This window comes from Podarcis cretensis (genome assembly GCF_951804945.1).
Source record: "Podarcis cretensis genome assembly, chromosome: 2".
NCBI lineage: Eukaryota > Metazoa > Chordata > Lepidosauria > Squamata > Lacertidae > Podarcis > Podarcis cretensis.
In genome coordinates, this window is record NC_137171.1 from 37,984,637 (window position 1) to 38,000,386 (window position 15,750).

Below are 15,750 nucleotides of genomic sequence, written 5' to 3' on the forward strand. Positions count from 1 at the left end.
CAACACGAGTTGCAAAAGCGGTCAGGTAACTTGACTCTGAGTCAATTTGCATGTTCCAGAATCCTTTTTTTTTTTTTTACAGGAAACCATGAGAGAACATTGGCTCAGAATAGGTTACATCATCAATGGTTGGTAGTGGGTAATGAATGTGTTATAGTACTCTGTTCAAAGGTTAGGGTTGATACAAATGCACAGCTTGCCACACACTGTCCATATGCTGTCCGTATCCTGGGCATTTTTCTTTTCTCTTTACATGCTGTTTCCCACAAGACAGGTGTTGTATCCTGGGAGCTCCTTCATTAGGTTGCACATTCTGTTTATTGCAGTGTCCTGACTGTTGAACAGCATGCACCTGTGTCTCTTGTGTTGCTTAGGCCAACAGAATTGCATACTTCTTGCCATGGGCATAGCCAGGATTTTTGTTGGGGAGTGGGGAGGCCTTTTATTAGGGGGCCAGAACCTCAGTTTGCTATGTATTTTTATTGATGGGGTGCAGCTGTCCCTCCCTGCCCCCCCCCCCAGCTACGTCCATGCTTCTTGCCCTTTGTCTCCAATAAGGTAATAGAACAACTTTAACTTAGTTTCTCCTCCTCTCCCTCCCTTTGAGCGCGAAGCGGCGTCGCGCCGAGTTTGCTTTCGACGCACTGGGCAAACAACGTCGGGGACACTGGCACAGAAGACCTCCAATTCTGGGACTGGATGGAGTCGCAGAGGGTCCCGCCCCATCGTGCGCCCTCCAAAGTCTGGAGGGTGGGCATGATGGAGGGGGGGGTCTGGGGGCGGGCCTGGTAGATTCCATTAAAAGCCCCTCGCTCTCCCCCGCTGCACACCCAGCAGTGTGCGCGCCTCTCTCCCTCCCAACGACCCAGATCTTGCTGCTCGTCATGCCGAGGCGTCTCCCCCGAGTCGGGCCAGGGCTGCCCGCTTGCCTGGTCCTCCTGGCCGCCGCCTGCCTCTTCTCCCCGCTGTCTCAGGCCTGCGGCGTCTCTCGATACGGGCCCCACGACCCCGTGGTGGAGCTGCAGCCGGACACGCTGCAAAGCCTCTTCTTTTCTCGCAGCGCCTGGGTTGTCCAGTTTTACGCGCGCTGGTCCGCCGCCTCCGCCGCCTTCGCCCCCACGTGGCGAGCGCTCGCCCAGGATATAAAGGGTAGGGCAAGCCGGCATACCTGTCTCTCACACACCCCTTCACCGTCAGATTTGGCGTTGGTGGCTGGGGAATGTAACGGAAGGACCCTCTGTGCATGCTCCGAGATTTTCTTTCTCTTGAACAGTCGCATTGCGCGCTGTTCAAGGCAGGGTTATCAGGGCGTCGAGGCTGCCCCTCCAACTTATTTAGAGAAAGCCCATGTCATACTCAGAGAGAGCGGCTACTGCTGCATCTTAAGGGACAGGAGCCCGTGCATTCTCCCTTCTCTGCTCAACCATGAAGAGACCAGACAGCTCTCTGCCTTGAGTTTAAGCTCCGTGACGTTCCCATGGTATTTCCCGCTTGAGCCACCCTTTCTCTTGCTTCTTCCATTTGAGTAGGTGGTCTCTGAATGCTAGCACACAGTGACCATGCCCACTTTGACAACCCCAGCCCCATAGAACATGGGTCGGTGTGGCCCTTGAGGCAAAAAAAGGTTAGATACCCCAGCTAATGGGACACGGGTGGTGCTGTGGGTTAAACCACAGAGCCTAGGACTTGACGATCAGAAGGTTGGCGGTTTAAATCCCCGCGACGGCGTGAGCTCCCGTTGCTCGGTCCCTGCTCCTGTCAACCTAGCAGTTCGAAAGCACTCAAAGTGCAAGTAGATAAATAGGTGCCGCTCCGGCGGGAAGGTAAACGGCGTTTCCATGTGCTGCTCTGGTTCGCCAGAAGTGGCTTAGTCATGCTGGCCACATGACCCAGAAGCTGTACACCGGCTCCCTTGGCCAATAAAGTGAGATGAGCACCACAACCCCAGAGTCCATCACGACTGGACCTAATGGTCAGGGGTCCCTTTACCCCAGCTAATGGCTCTTACTTTGCACTGTACACCACTTTGTAAGGCATTGGAGACAACTCCTAGGGGCTGAGGGGTCTTCGCCACCCCAAATAAAATATTTGAGGGCGCCACCCCCCAAGTTGATGGTCATTCAAATGCTATGTGTGCACCATGTCCTAGGTTTGATATGCAGAGTGGGGCTTATCTCTCCCCGCCCCCCCCCATTTTTAATTCAAGTTGGCAGCACCCTTGATGTAGACGTCAGCCTTCATCTCTGCAGGTGCATGCACCCCTTCTTTGCTTGTCCTGTCTCCATGGCCTTTTTTTTCAGGGGAAGAACTGTAGCTCAGCAGCTGAGGGCCTTGGCATACAGAAGGTCCTAGTTCAATCCCCAGAAACTCCAGGTATCAAGGGAGAGACCCCAGTCTGAAATCCTGGACAGCTGCTACCAGTCTGAGTAGACAATACTGAGCTAGATGGCCCAATGGTCTGACTGAGTAGAAGGCAGATTCTTATGTTTTTCTTTTTCTTTCAGATTCCACCCTCTGGCCCTTTCATCCCCTTGTTCTTCGGAACACTCACTCTTTCCAATCTCCTTTCTTTGACTGTGATGTATGTGTGTATGCTATTGACACATTTATGTTTAAAAGCTGCTGCGTTCATTGAGTGCTCTTAACTTTGCGTTCTATGATAGATTAAGCAGCCATCCCCTATTAAATCTTTTCCCCATCCCATATGGCTTTATCTGCCTTTTCAGACTGGAGACCTACTTTGAAGCTGGGTGTGATAGATTGTGGCAAGATGTGCAATGAGAAAATGTGTTCAGACTTTGAAGTCACCACATACCCAACTGTGAAGGTAATGATAATGTGAAAATTTGGATGACGTAGTTTGATGAGATCCACCTGATTTTTGTTTTGTTTTGATGGGGGACAGGCGTTCTTCTGTTTTAAATGTAGTATACAACACCATAATTACAATTCCAGTGTTACTGTACTGGCTTCCTCCTTTTTCATATCTCTGTATTTCCTTCAAAAGCTGTTGAAATCCTTATATGAGCAATAGTCTTAAATTGTAACAAAAGTTAATCACTTTGTGATTTTCATAATGTTAGCTCTGTTTCAGCCTATGGGGAAGTTCTGCCAACACTGTAAGGATGCCTTTTGATTGATTTTCTTTTTCCCCCGTAACATTTTGCAAAATGCAAATGTATTCATTTATACACCCACACCTTCCTGGGTCATTCATTTATTGTAGATAACCTTCTGCTGCACTCTGAAGACCAGAGGTCTAACTTATTTACTGGCAGCAGTAGCACTGGGTCCCACTGTCCCTATGCTTTCCATATGGACGAGAGAGCAGGTAGCAGCTGATCAAGGAGGAAGTGGTGTCGCTGCTCTTCTTGGGTTCCTAGGGTCCTTGACACTACCATTCCCTGACCTTGGCCCTGTACATCCCTTATAGATGTGCAACATTCACAACTGCTGTGTACATATTGCAATATGCAGCAATAACAAATAGAAAGCAATATAAGAAAAGAAGAGAGGAAGAAGATGAGGCTGCCAGAACAATCCAGTTAGTCACCACCAGAAGAATCCAGCAGCACCAAAATGTCCAAAAAGGACTTCATCCTCCTTGCCAGATCTTCTAAACAGATGGGTGCAGTCCCCAACTTGCAACCTTGTGCTTAGGCAGTATGGTGCCTACCCTATGCACTGTAGCAGACTTGAACATTTGACACCCAAAGCAAAACCTAATGCTCTGGTTTGTTTCCTTCCAGTTTTTAAAGCCATCCTCTACATATGCTGGCGATGGCATAAAGCTTGAAGGTATGTGTCCTGAAATTGATTCTAAACCTCACATAATTATTTATTTGAATCTAGAGCTCTCACTGCTGAAGTGAGAATCAGAGGTTAATTTGCTAGGCTGCGACTAGCTGGAGGAAGAACTGAGCTTCTGGCTCCCTCCTCCCCATTCTCCACCCAGATGAAATAGATGGTCATACGGAAGCCTTACAGAGCCATGGTTGTCCATGGTGGAGGGTGGTTATTCAGTGCAAATGGCTAGGACAGACACAATCTCTCCGGCCTTCCCCACTTTTTCTCTTTTTGTGATGTTTCACATTTAGTGAGCAATTAAAAGAATAGCCTGCCACTCTTCTGACAATCAGCAGCTTGGAGTTCACACTCTTGTATGGGAATATATTAGCAAATTGGAAATTCATGCACACTGCACAAATATTTATATATGTTAAGATAAGTCACAGGAATATATGTTCTGGTCCTGAAGGCAAGATGAACTTGACTTCCTGATATGTGTTTTAGAACCAAAATAGGCACACGCAGCCTACAACCCAATACCCATAAAGAAGGTAAAGTCAGAGTGGTTTCCAGAGTATATTTTAGGGATGGTTTGGTTTTTTTTAAAAAAAATCCAGCACTATTTTTCTCAGAGTTTCTGTTCCAAAGCAACCTGAAAACATGGCTATGTACTCAAGCTTTTGGAAATTCTTAGTGTTCAGCTTGGGATTTTTAAGGACGCTGCTGTGCAGGGTTTGTTTTTTTACTTGGTGTGAATAGTGATTTTATTGTTTAATGGGTTTGTTTAAAAAATGTTCCTCACCCTGAGATTTTGAGATGAAGATTAGGATATAAATATTTGTAAATAAAGTTTAAAGGCCAAAGGGAAGATCATGTTCAAAATGTGTTAGAAATTGGATCTGGCTTGCAAGCAGCCTTTGCTGGCACATGGCATCTGTTTGTGAGTGGTGTTTGGGTTGGAGAATGCACAAGGACTGTCCTCAGAGTTATGATCAGCCTTTTCCTCCCCTCATAGAAATTAAGGATGACCCTCAGAGCCTGAGGGAAGCCATAATCACCTTTGCAGAGAGTCATCTAACTAGTTGGTGGTCCCCTGACGCCCCACTGTTGGCTCCACTCAGGTAACTATTTTAGGCATCTTTCAATCAATTTCTTCACAAAATATGTTAAGAAGTCAGGTATTTAGTGTCATCAGTCCCATGCTATGGAATATTCTTCCAGCAAAAATTGGGCAAGCATATTTATTATTGACTTTCAGGCTTGGCAGATCTTTTATGCAGACAGTTGTTTACATTTCTTGATTAGCCAATCATTGGTGATGTGTTATGTTTTATTGAATATCTGGTACACTGCCTTGATATTTTACACAGGTTGGCAGTATATAAATGCCTTTATACATAAATTTAAAAAACACATTTTAATTTTCTAATCTCCCACAGTGTCACATGTCAATATGCCTAATCCAGCTACGTCAAGGGATCAGTGCATGATTTATGCCCAGGAATAACTGTTGAGCTATTGGGAGGACCAGCATTTGCATGAAAAGAATGTTCATGTGGGGCTTTGTCCAAATTTTGTTTAACCTGCTATTCTCTTTGCTATTTTACAGTACAACAGAATTTGTTGACTCCATTCAGGGAAGGAAGGTGGCCCTGATATTCGAGGGGGAGGACTCCTTTTTGGGCAGAGAGGTGATTTTTAATTGGTTGATTAAAAACAGGGTTGGACAGAGTAGATCTAGATCTGTGTGATTCACAGTAGATCGGCCAAGTTTTTGGACTCTGGGCAGTTCAACAATATCAGCAACAAGATGACCCCATACTGCTGGATGGAGAAAGATTAGGGTAACTGGGAATGAATTATGGAATTATGACCATGAGGTTTTTTAAGTTCTGATACTCAAAATAAAAGAATTATGAGTCCAGAAATTTATCTCTAGTTGGTGGATCTCAAGGGTTTTGTGAAAAACAAAGTAAACCCCCTTATGTCTGAAGTCTGTGTACTAGGCTTGTAAATATGTTTCGACTTGCATGTTGCATAACTCTATAAATAAGTCACCAGCTAGAGACAAGTAACTTTTACTCACATTAATCGTAGGATTGTTGTAGGATTAAAATGCCTTCAGTTTCAACGAGAAGTTAAGAAACTTGCAGATTTACCTTACAGAGGCCACTTGGGTGGCATGCACACACACAAAAAGGGCAGCTGTAGATTAAGGTTCTTGCCTAAACTTCTACACAGTGTAAGCAGTTAATACTTCTTGTAGTTCTGTGTGAAGAAAGGTTAACTGGTCCATCTTGGGCTTTCTCTGGGAGAAAAGGGCATAAACACTGTCTTCTGCTGTTTCTGCCCTTCCACACCCTCAGCTGTTTGTAAAGGAACCATATGAGGCATGCACATTGCCCAGAGCGGCACCATCTTCAAGGAAGTAGGTACTAAGAATCTGTTGAGGTGCAACAGAGATGATCTGATCACTTGGTAGACAAGCATTAAGAGGAGGAACGGTTTGCTTGTGAATCTAAAAGAGCAACTCCATTTGTAATGCAATGTGCACTTCTGATCTTAGGTCATATTGGACATGGCCCAGTATGAAAACATTGTTGTGAGGAGAGTCTTGAAGAGCAATGCGGAGCTAGTGACTAGATGCAAGGTCACCACCTTCCCTTCTGGCTTTCTGTATTCAAGCAAAGGCTCTTGCACACCCATCCCCCTGTGAGTTGCTGCTGGTATCCATAAACAACATACATATATGAGCTGCTTTTGCATAACAGTGTTCATGGTGCTTGTGTATATGATTTTACTTATGAGCAATTACTTATGTCTTCCTATTACACAGCCTGCGAACTCTGGGAATTGTTGATTTGTGATGGGAATAGGGGTCTCCAATGACTCTGCACCATTCACAAACTACAGCTCCCAGGATTCTTTCGGAGGGAAGCCATCGCAGTTTTAAATGGTTTAATACTGTTTTGAATGCATAGTGCAGAATGGGCCTGTGTGTCTTGAGTTCTAAACTAAAAGATCCTAAATTTCATCATCTGAAGGAACTCAGTGGCCACTAAAGTTCAGCCACTAAAATCAATGATGTGCATCAGGATTTTTTTGGGGGGAAATACATGGTCCATATCATACTACATATGCTGAATTGCATGTCAAATTGCAACCTGACAGGATCTGCTCTAGCCCTATGATTCTGCACAATCCAGTTTTTAGATAATGGGTAGTATACCTCATTCTGGGAGCAGATTTGGACTTCTTTAACACAAAATCTTTTTTGGCAGTGGTGCCAGAGATGTGCAGCTGTGTGCATAGGTGCATGTTGATGCTACGCAATGGAGTGCCCTGCACTGTTTCTCTCTTGCATACCTTGAATGGGGTTGTACAGGTTTTATGACATCTGAACTGAAGAGGCTGCATGAAATGGGTTAGGACAAGGATAGCCCACATGGTGACCTGCAGTTGCAATTGGAGTCCAACCCCCATCAGCCTCAGCCAGCATGGCCCATGGCATTGTAGCAAAGCGAGACCTCCTGCATCAGAAGGTCAGAATTGCCCGCCATCTTAGAGTAGAGTCTCCTCTCATATTTTACTTCCATCATAGGGCAAACAATTCAAGATCCTTCTATACAGACTTCCTGCGGACACTACCTGGGGTCCAGAGAGAAATCATTGACACTTCTAAGCCACCAATAGCAGAAACAAAGGCTACCCCTGACTCCTGGGAGGTAGCAGACAGGTAAGAAGCAAAAGCCACTTTAGTACCCCCCCTTTCTGTTTTCACTGTATTTATGTAACACTGGTCATCCTTGACACTTGGTGAGCATTCAGTAGCTGATCAGGCACAGCTTTGGGAGCAGAAGGGAAGAAGGCCTTCTACTGAAGATGACTCTGTTAGTCCCTGAGCATCAACCTGAGTTGTGGTCCAGGTGGTGCCAAAGTGGGCCCTGATTTGGTTCTGAACCAGTTCCTGATTCCTGCAGGGTAGATCAGGAGTGGTATAGATTTCTAGGTAACTTCCAATAGATGGGCAAGTACTTCTGACTCCCAGCAGCAAAACCAAAATGCTCTCTTTACCATAAATGATGCTATGGAAATAGAAAAAAGCTTAAGGAAACCAGGAACGGATTGTTCTGTGGAAGGGCTGTGAACTCCATTCTGCTCTGGTCAGAGGCATACCTAGGTTCCCTTGTGCCCTTGGCGCCCCATCCCCTGTCACTTGCGACCTTGCAAAGGAGCCAAGACAGAGTGGAGAGGTGCAATTTTTGCATTTCCCTAGGCCTGTGCCCTTGGCAGGGGCCAACCTAGTCAACCCCTAGGTACGCCTCTGGCTCTGGTGCTCAAAAAACCAAATTCTAGGCCTAAAAATTCCTTAGGGTGTCTTTTGCACTAGGCTCCAATTGGTTCATCTCTGGTAAAAACACAGATGACCCCTGAAGTCTGCCCTCTTGTGATATAAATGATATGGCTGCTTCAATGATGAGGTTATCTTTCCACCCTCTTATCTGTCACAGGACACAGCTGTGCATGGCTGACCTGGAGTATGTCGTGCTTTGCAGCCTGCACAGAACTGAAGAAAGATTAGCCAACTTCACTGAAGAGAGGCTCTCTGCATTGAAGCAGTATGTGCATATATTGGCCAAGGTAAGTTTTCTACATATATCCAGGCTTCTCTGTTGTTGGTATAGTAGCGACTCCGTTTTTGAACGTTTTGCGAGATCTTTTAATTTTCTTTTGGGCTCTCTCATTTTCAAAAGTTCTCTGTGAGCGATTACTTGGTCCTTTTATTTTATTTTATTTTTAAGCTATGTTTTGAGGAGTAAAACAGTTCCAGAAGTAGGCTGGTGGTGGCTTTTAGACATGGTCAAGTTTAAAACTTAACTGTGTAAGATTGTTCTTTTGCATTCCTGCATAATTTTGGCCTAGCCTTGTGATATTCCCTTAGCTAAAGGCAGATTCGTTTGAGAGGGGAAGTGGCTTTTATGTTTGAAACTCTGCAGTGGACGGTATCAGCAAGCAAATTTTTCCTAGTGTTGCTCTACACACAATTAAAACAAGCCAGTTTCCCCATTTCCTCTCCATCTGTTGTCCCACTCAGCCCATCCCCTGGTCAACCTGTCATTTCTCCAGTTACTTTTCCCTCTTTCTTCCCATCTCTCTCTCTCTCTCTCTTTCTGTCTGCCTGTTAGCAACCACATGCAGAATATAAACGTCATAAATCTATCAGAGTTCCATCTCAGACTCTGAGCTTCCTACTTGGAAAAAAAATCTAATTTTGAGAGAGTGTACCTGAAGTTGGATGTAAGGCTTTGAAGGAAGACATAGTGTGAATAGTAGAATGGTTCCTGCATACAAACTAGCAGTGGGGTTCCTCCCCCCCTCCCCCCCGCAAAAAAAAATTAATACTAGGAAGAGAATACAAAAGAACTATGGGAGTTTGGGCTAGACTAGAGAACAGTTTCCTGCTTGGTATGCTACTTAGACTGTTTGAAATGTGAGTCAGCATTCTAGAGGGAAGGCCTTAAACTACCTCCTCTGAAACAACATGGTTTGATTAAAGGGAAGAGTTGTTGGGAACTTTAGAAGGGATTGTGAGCCTGTTCCTGGTTGTGGGCTGAGATCACAGAGCTATTGACTGAGTTGCCTGAAAAAAAATCACTAGGCTAAGAAATGGATTGCTGCTCTTCAGAGAAGGCTCCATGAGCTCCTAATCCATCTTGAGCACGCTGAGCTTGCAAATCTGAGCAAATTAACCTGCAGAGAGAAGGAGAGACAACAGAGGAAGAATAGCTCAGGTGGAGGTGTCTGTCTGCTGAACTACTGAAGAGAAAGCTGCATTGTGACACTGGAGTGGTTTTAACACTCTGTATTGTATCCTCATGCTGTGATGGCGAGCCATGTTTCAGATTGATTGATCTACTTAGAGGCTTTGAGCATCCAGGCTACTGAGCAACTGCCTGAATTACTGCAGCTGCTCACTTGCAAGAAACAGGAGCCAGAGACACCTGGAGGGAAAGAAAGGGTCCCTACTGCTCTAATGTAATTCTTCTTTGCTTAATGTGATGAATTAAACATATGGTTGATGCTATGCTTCTGGTGTGTGGGTTGCATGGCAAGGGCCTGATTTAAAAAACAACAACAGGGCCGGTGAGAATAACCCCTTGCAGTGTATGAACCCAGTCTTTGGGTAAAGCATGGAAGAGAGGACTGAATCTCTGGTTGTACAGTGGTGCCTCGCAAGACGAAATTAATCCGTTCCGTGAGGCTCTTCGTATAGCGGTTTTTTCGTCTTGCAAAGCAAGCCCATTGACAGCTTAGCAGATTAGCGCTATTAGCGGTTTAGCGGCTTTTAGCGATCAGCTGTTAAGCGGCTTATCAGCCGATCAGCTGATAAGCGGCTTAGCGGCTTAGGAAAAGGGGGGGAAAGTGGGGAAAACTCGCAGGAACTCGCAAGACATTTTCGTCTTGCGAAGCAAGCCCATAGGGAAATTCGTTTTGCGAAGCGCCTCCAAATCGGAAAACCCTTTTGTCTAGCGGGTTTTCCGTCTTGCGAGGCGTTCGTCTTGCGGGGCACCACTGTATTGTCTACCTTGCTTTGCCTGAGCAGACAGAGGTGCTCTTGGACCTCGTGTTGGAGATATCCAACTTTTGGTGCCAGGAGAGTCTTAACAGGAGTGAGGAAGGGCCATAGCTTAGTGCTAGAGCATCTGCTTTGTGTGCAAAAGGCTCCAGGTTCAATCCCCAGCAACATTTATTTATTTAATAAATAATGGTGGGGGCATGACACTTTCAGCACCATGGACCACTATCATCCTGGGCTACCTCAGGTACCAGTGCCTTGTGTTTCTACCTGGAAGGTAGATTCCAAAAGGCGGTATTGGTGGAATAGTTAAATCCAAGGACGTAATCAGCTTTCTGATAATAGCAGCTCAAGATGGCTCCTTTCTTAACCTTGGCTCCTTTGTATCAGGAACAGGATTCCTGGTTCATACAATGTGTCAAGCTGATATTCATTTAAAGTTAAATTGTGCCTTTGAGCTCTTAGTACATACACCTACCTGGGTACAAGGGGAGTTTGGGGTTTGGAAAGAAAGAAAAACTAAGATTCTCAAGTACCTGAACTCTGTGTCCAGCCAAATTCTCCCTTGAGTGCAAGTGCATTGGAACTTCCAATTTGCTCTCTCATGCCCCTCCCCAGTCTGCCCAAGTTGGTTGGTAGAACCCTGGGAGCACATTGTAGGGGCAGGGAGCAAAGAGAGGAAGTCAAATTATGCAGGTTGACATCCTTGCTCTTTGGGGATGACTTGGTGGTGTACAACCCAGTACTTTGTTTTTACATAACCCTGCAGTATGTACACAGCCCAGTGAATAACCTACAGAGCTACACCCCCCCACACACACACCACTTTTCATTCAGTTCCATCACAGGTAGAAGTTTACTGGGCTCCTCTTGTTAATCTTGTTTCCTATTGCTTTGTTTCAGTATTTTCCTGAGCGCTCTGCGGTCCACAACTACCTTCACAAACTGGAAGTGTGGCAGGAGTCCAACTTGTCAATAAATATTTCACGGGAAGAATGGATAGAAGCTCTAAAGGCTGCAAAAGAGGTACATGAACTAAACAAGGAGATTCTTTCCAGCCAAGTTGTGTCCATGGCATCTCTTCTCCCAACCCCCATTTTCCAGAATTTCTAACTGAGTAGCTTTTAAACATTTATCTTCAGAAAACTTTCCCCACACCACCATGTGCCAAGAAACTTCTATATCTTTGCTGTGGAATGTCCTCTGCAACGTACAGGGGTTCTTGGGGGAATATTCAATGGCAGCAGAAGCCTGTTTTGAACACCTCTCTCATCTCAGCTAGCATAGTCAATCGTTAGGGATGATGGGAGTTGTAGTTGAAGGCACCACATTGGCTTCACGTTCATGTGTGTCAGGTCCTGACCATCACTGAGACCATCACTGCCTGGACTGAGAGAAACATAGATTATACCCAAAGAATATCTTCACTTAACTTATTCTAGTTGAGAAATGTATGGAGAGCTGTTCAATCTTCTTATTTTTTTTAATTCATCTTACTTATAGACACAAACAAAAATAAAAACCAGAGAAAATTGTTGTGGTGTCAAAATATAAAGGATGGAAATTATATCCTGTGGGATGTGTGGGAAATTGCAGAGGCTAAAATAATTACACACAAAGTTTGATGAATGAGAGAAATAGAGAAACTAGGAGATTTTATCTGAATTAGAATGATATGCATTCTGTGCCCCACCCCATCACGTCTTCAACAGCTGCAAAAATGTGGAAATGACAAGAAAAAGAACAATAATACAAAATAAGGCAGTGAAAATAGCTACTTTCTCATACCTACTCCTGTTAATTGAATTGTTGCTTTTGGTTGTGTACATAGTCCTTTCCCCTCCCACAGGTTACCTTGTAAATTAAAAAGAAGAAATATAGATACAATTTAGCTACAAATATTATAAATGAGATTTTTCACTTTAAAGAACACACACACACACACACACACACACACACACACATACAGAGCATTATGCCCATGAATCACAAGTTAAGTGATCAACAGTGGCATTTATAATTTCTTTCCTTTTTGTTTTGATGCTTCAACAAGAACAGCTCACTCGACATAATATATTGGAAGGCAGAAGAAAGGGCTAATGTTATGCATATTCTTTCCCTCTTCTTTCTGTTCTCTTCAGGATATTTTTCTTTTTTGCATCAGATTTCTTGACTCAACAATAAAAGCAAGAAAAAAACAATGTGCCAAGTGACACACACACACACAGAGAGAGAGAGAGAGAGGGGGGGGGGAGATGAGGAGCGATGACAAAGCTCACCCTCCACTATACTATTACATTAAAAGAGCTTCCTCATGCTTTTCAGGGTCTGAATGCCAGCTTTCCAGAGACTCCAGAGTGTGTGGGATGTCAAGGAAACATACCCGGGTTCGAAAGTTATTTATGCTCTCTCCGGATTATCTTCCACCTGCTGGCAGTGCAGGAAGCACTGAAAAGTGATGGGGCAAACCGTAAGCAAAGTTCCTTCTGTTTGGTTACCCATATTGAAGCTCTAGCTAACCTCCAGGTACTGTTTGAGCTATGGCAGCAGAGAGTGGCAAACCTGCAGCCTGTAGGGCAGATCAGACTCACAGAGCCACGCCTAGTGGCCCACCAAGCCTCTACCAAAATTGGGGAAGAGGAAAGCCCTCTTCTTATCTTGAAAAGGGGCCTCTGGTACTGTGCCAGAAAACATGGCCTCCCCTCAGCCGTATTATTGCTTACCCAGAGGGGGAGGAAGGAGGTGGCAGAGAGGTCAGTGTGGTGTGGGCACAGCAGAGGGAGCGTCCAATGGGCTTCTGCTGCTGTACTCCTACTGCACCAGGCTCCCATTGCCTTGTCCCTCCAGGTAAGCTCATGGCTGAAGGGAGGCCAGGTGCATGGCTCTGCCTCTTTTCCCTTCAGCCTAACAGAAATATTGTCCAGAATGGCAGGCAGGGAAAAGGTTCTGCAGTCATTTCCCTTGTGCTTCCCTCAGATACAAAAAATAGTGTTTGGCAGTGTGGTGTGGACAATGCAGAAGTGAATTGATACAGAAATGAAGTACGTAACTGCTGAAGTCAACCATTGCTGTTCAAGAGTAGAGGTGGAAAAGCACTCACCACACATCTTGTTGCTCTTCTTATCTGCAGTGGCTGCAAAGTATTTGTCCTTGAGGAAAGTAAAGAGCCTGTTTCTGAATTCACCTTGCGAGGCCTAAGATGTTTTGTATGTGTGGTCAAGCTAATTTCCTCCACCACCACCTTACTGATCTGTGGTTCTCATGGTGACATCCTTGCCCTTTCTCTCTGTTCTGCCTTCCCTTAGCATCATCAGAAGTCTTTCCTGCAGCAAGAGAATTCATGACAAACTTCTATTTTTACTCACCGGCTGCAAAGCGCTTTGCAAGTTTGCCAGCAGAATTCATCACCGAAGTGAAGGACCAAGATGAGGCTATTTTTCAGCTGTGGTCAACCTTTACAGGTATGTCAAGCACCTCTGTTGTTTTCATTTCAGCAGCAGTTGAAGATATACCTCTTGAACTCAGGCTTTGGGGTTTTCTTTTTAGTGACTGTTTACAACATTCCCCTTTGTTTATCTTTTTTAGTTGCCTCCATCTGCCTCTGTTGCTTTGTTTTTAATATAATTGCATATTGGACTTATTTAATGACAAAAATTAGTCTCTAGAGGTTGTAGCCAATGTTAATTCTACTCAGAGTAGACCATTGAAGTTAATGGACCTAAGTTAATCATGTCCTTGAATAAAGGAGGGAGAAAGTAAAAGAAGGGCAAGATATTGAGTCACAGGTTTTATTGCTGCTGTCAGCATCTGTAGCCTCTGGAGAAACTGAGATCTTGGAAAGATAAACTAGAAAGGAGACTTATAAAGAATTGCTGAAAATATGAACCTACACCAATGCAGCTCTTCATAGAAACATAAACTTTCCATAGTTAAGATGTGTTTAAAGATATTAAATGTTCTTAACAACAGAGTCATCTTGATAATTAATCATTATTGACTCTCTCGGTTTGAAACAGTTACAAAATCTGACTGAAAAATGTGTACGTTTGCAGCAAAAGTCTTTGTCCATATCTATTCTTCCAAGTTTCCTGTCTTCTCTTAAAGCAACTTTTTCAGATTTTCCTTTACGACTTTATCTCTCCTGTAATTTATTCAGGTACTTTTGCATATCAATGATGTCCTTTATGTTCGCAACAACTTGTTATGCATATATTCTTTAGATAGAAGGGTTATCCAAGAATACCCTACTTAAATTTCTCTCAGAATTTAATAGGTTTAATTTTTGCCTTGTTTTTACAGTCTAGACTAGAGTTTTGTACACACTGTACAGAACTGCACTGCAAACCAGTTAAAATCTGAGTGTTGGCAGCTATCATTCTATTCACATCATTCTCTCTCTCTTCAAAATCAGATTTCTTCAAACTTTGTAAACTATGTCTCTGACGTGTGGCCCATCAGATGTGGACTAGAACTTACATCATCCCTGGCTATTGTCTGTGCACACCAGGGCTGATGGGAAGTGGAATCCAACAACATGTAGAGGGTCACAGGTTCCCCATCCCTATTTTTTTAAAAAAAGGAAAGCAAACTCTTACATTTGAAGAATGCCATTCATCTACATTGTACAGGGGTGTCCAAACTTTTACAAAGAGAGCTAGATTTGATGATGTGAACATACATGAGGGCCACCCAAAGTTGTTGAGCTTTTTTGTGGATTGTTGCTGTTGTTGAGTTTTTTGGGATTTGACAGAGCAGATTACGCCCCCGGGCCATACTTTAGGAATGCCTAACATAGTATTACAAACAGCAGCTGGTGTGGAAGACAATTCAGTTTCAACCAGTTTCAACTACATAAGAATGTCCTTTTGTGCTTTGTGGTGGTAATATAATGAACTTCACTTTTGCTTTACATTGCATAGGTGCTGAAAGCAAGGACGACGAAATTCCCAGGACCCTGTGGCCTTCCCAAGACTTGTGTCCATCATGCAGTGAAATCGTGAATGAGAAAATTATGTGGAAAAAGGCAGCTGTTTTGAACTTCCTCAAGAAACATTTCTCAATGGACAACATTTCCTAGGGCTTCCCGAACCAACTCCTCAATGCTACCTTCAAACCAAAACCACACATAAACAAATTTACTCACACATAAACCATCCAAAGAAACAGGATACATATTGCTTGATTCCCTTGGATAAATTTTGATGTATTGTTTTTAGATATGGGCCAATGGCCGTAATAAACCAATCAATCAATCAATTGCTTGATTCCCTAAATAATAGAAGACACCGACTACTGCACTTTTGGACTGCTGCTTTTACCTGAGCAAGGCAGCAAAAATAAGCAAACCTTCACAGAAGATCATCAAGAGCTGCTGAGGCTTTTGA

At 44.1% G+C, this 15,750-nt stretch overlaps 1 protein-coding gene across 1 annotated transcript; it reads left to right on the forward strand.

Annotated features, from left to right (window-relative positions):
* Positions 1 to 811: 811 nt before the first annotated feature.
* On the forward strand, positions 812 to 15,554 carry LOC307210320 (sulfhydryl oxidase 1-like). The gene is made up of 12 exons (XM_079966097.1): positions 812 to 1,149; positions 2,727 to 2,827; positions 3,750 to 3,798; positions 4,805 to 4,910; positions 5,399 to 5,480; positions 6,356 to 6,501; positions 7,391 to 7,525; positions 8,301 to 8,430; positions 11,270 to 11,392; positions 12,692 to 12,836; positions 13,672 to 13,827; positions 15,286 to 15,554. Exons 1-12 carry the CDS (start codon positions 885 to 887, stop codon positions 15,441 to 15,443), a joined length of 1,596 nt encoding a protein of 531 aa, XP_079822223.1. The 5' UTR covers positions 812 to 884; the 3' UTR covers positions 15,444 to 15,554.
* The last annotated feature ends 196 nt before the right edge of the window (positions 15,555 to 15,750 follow it).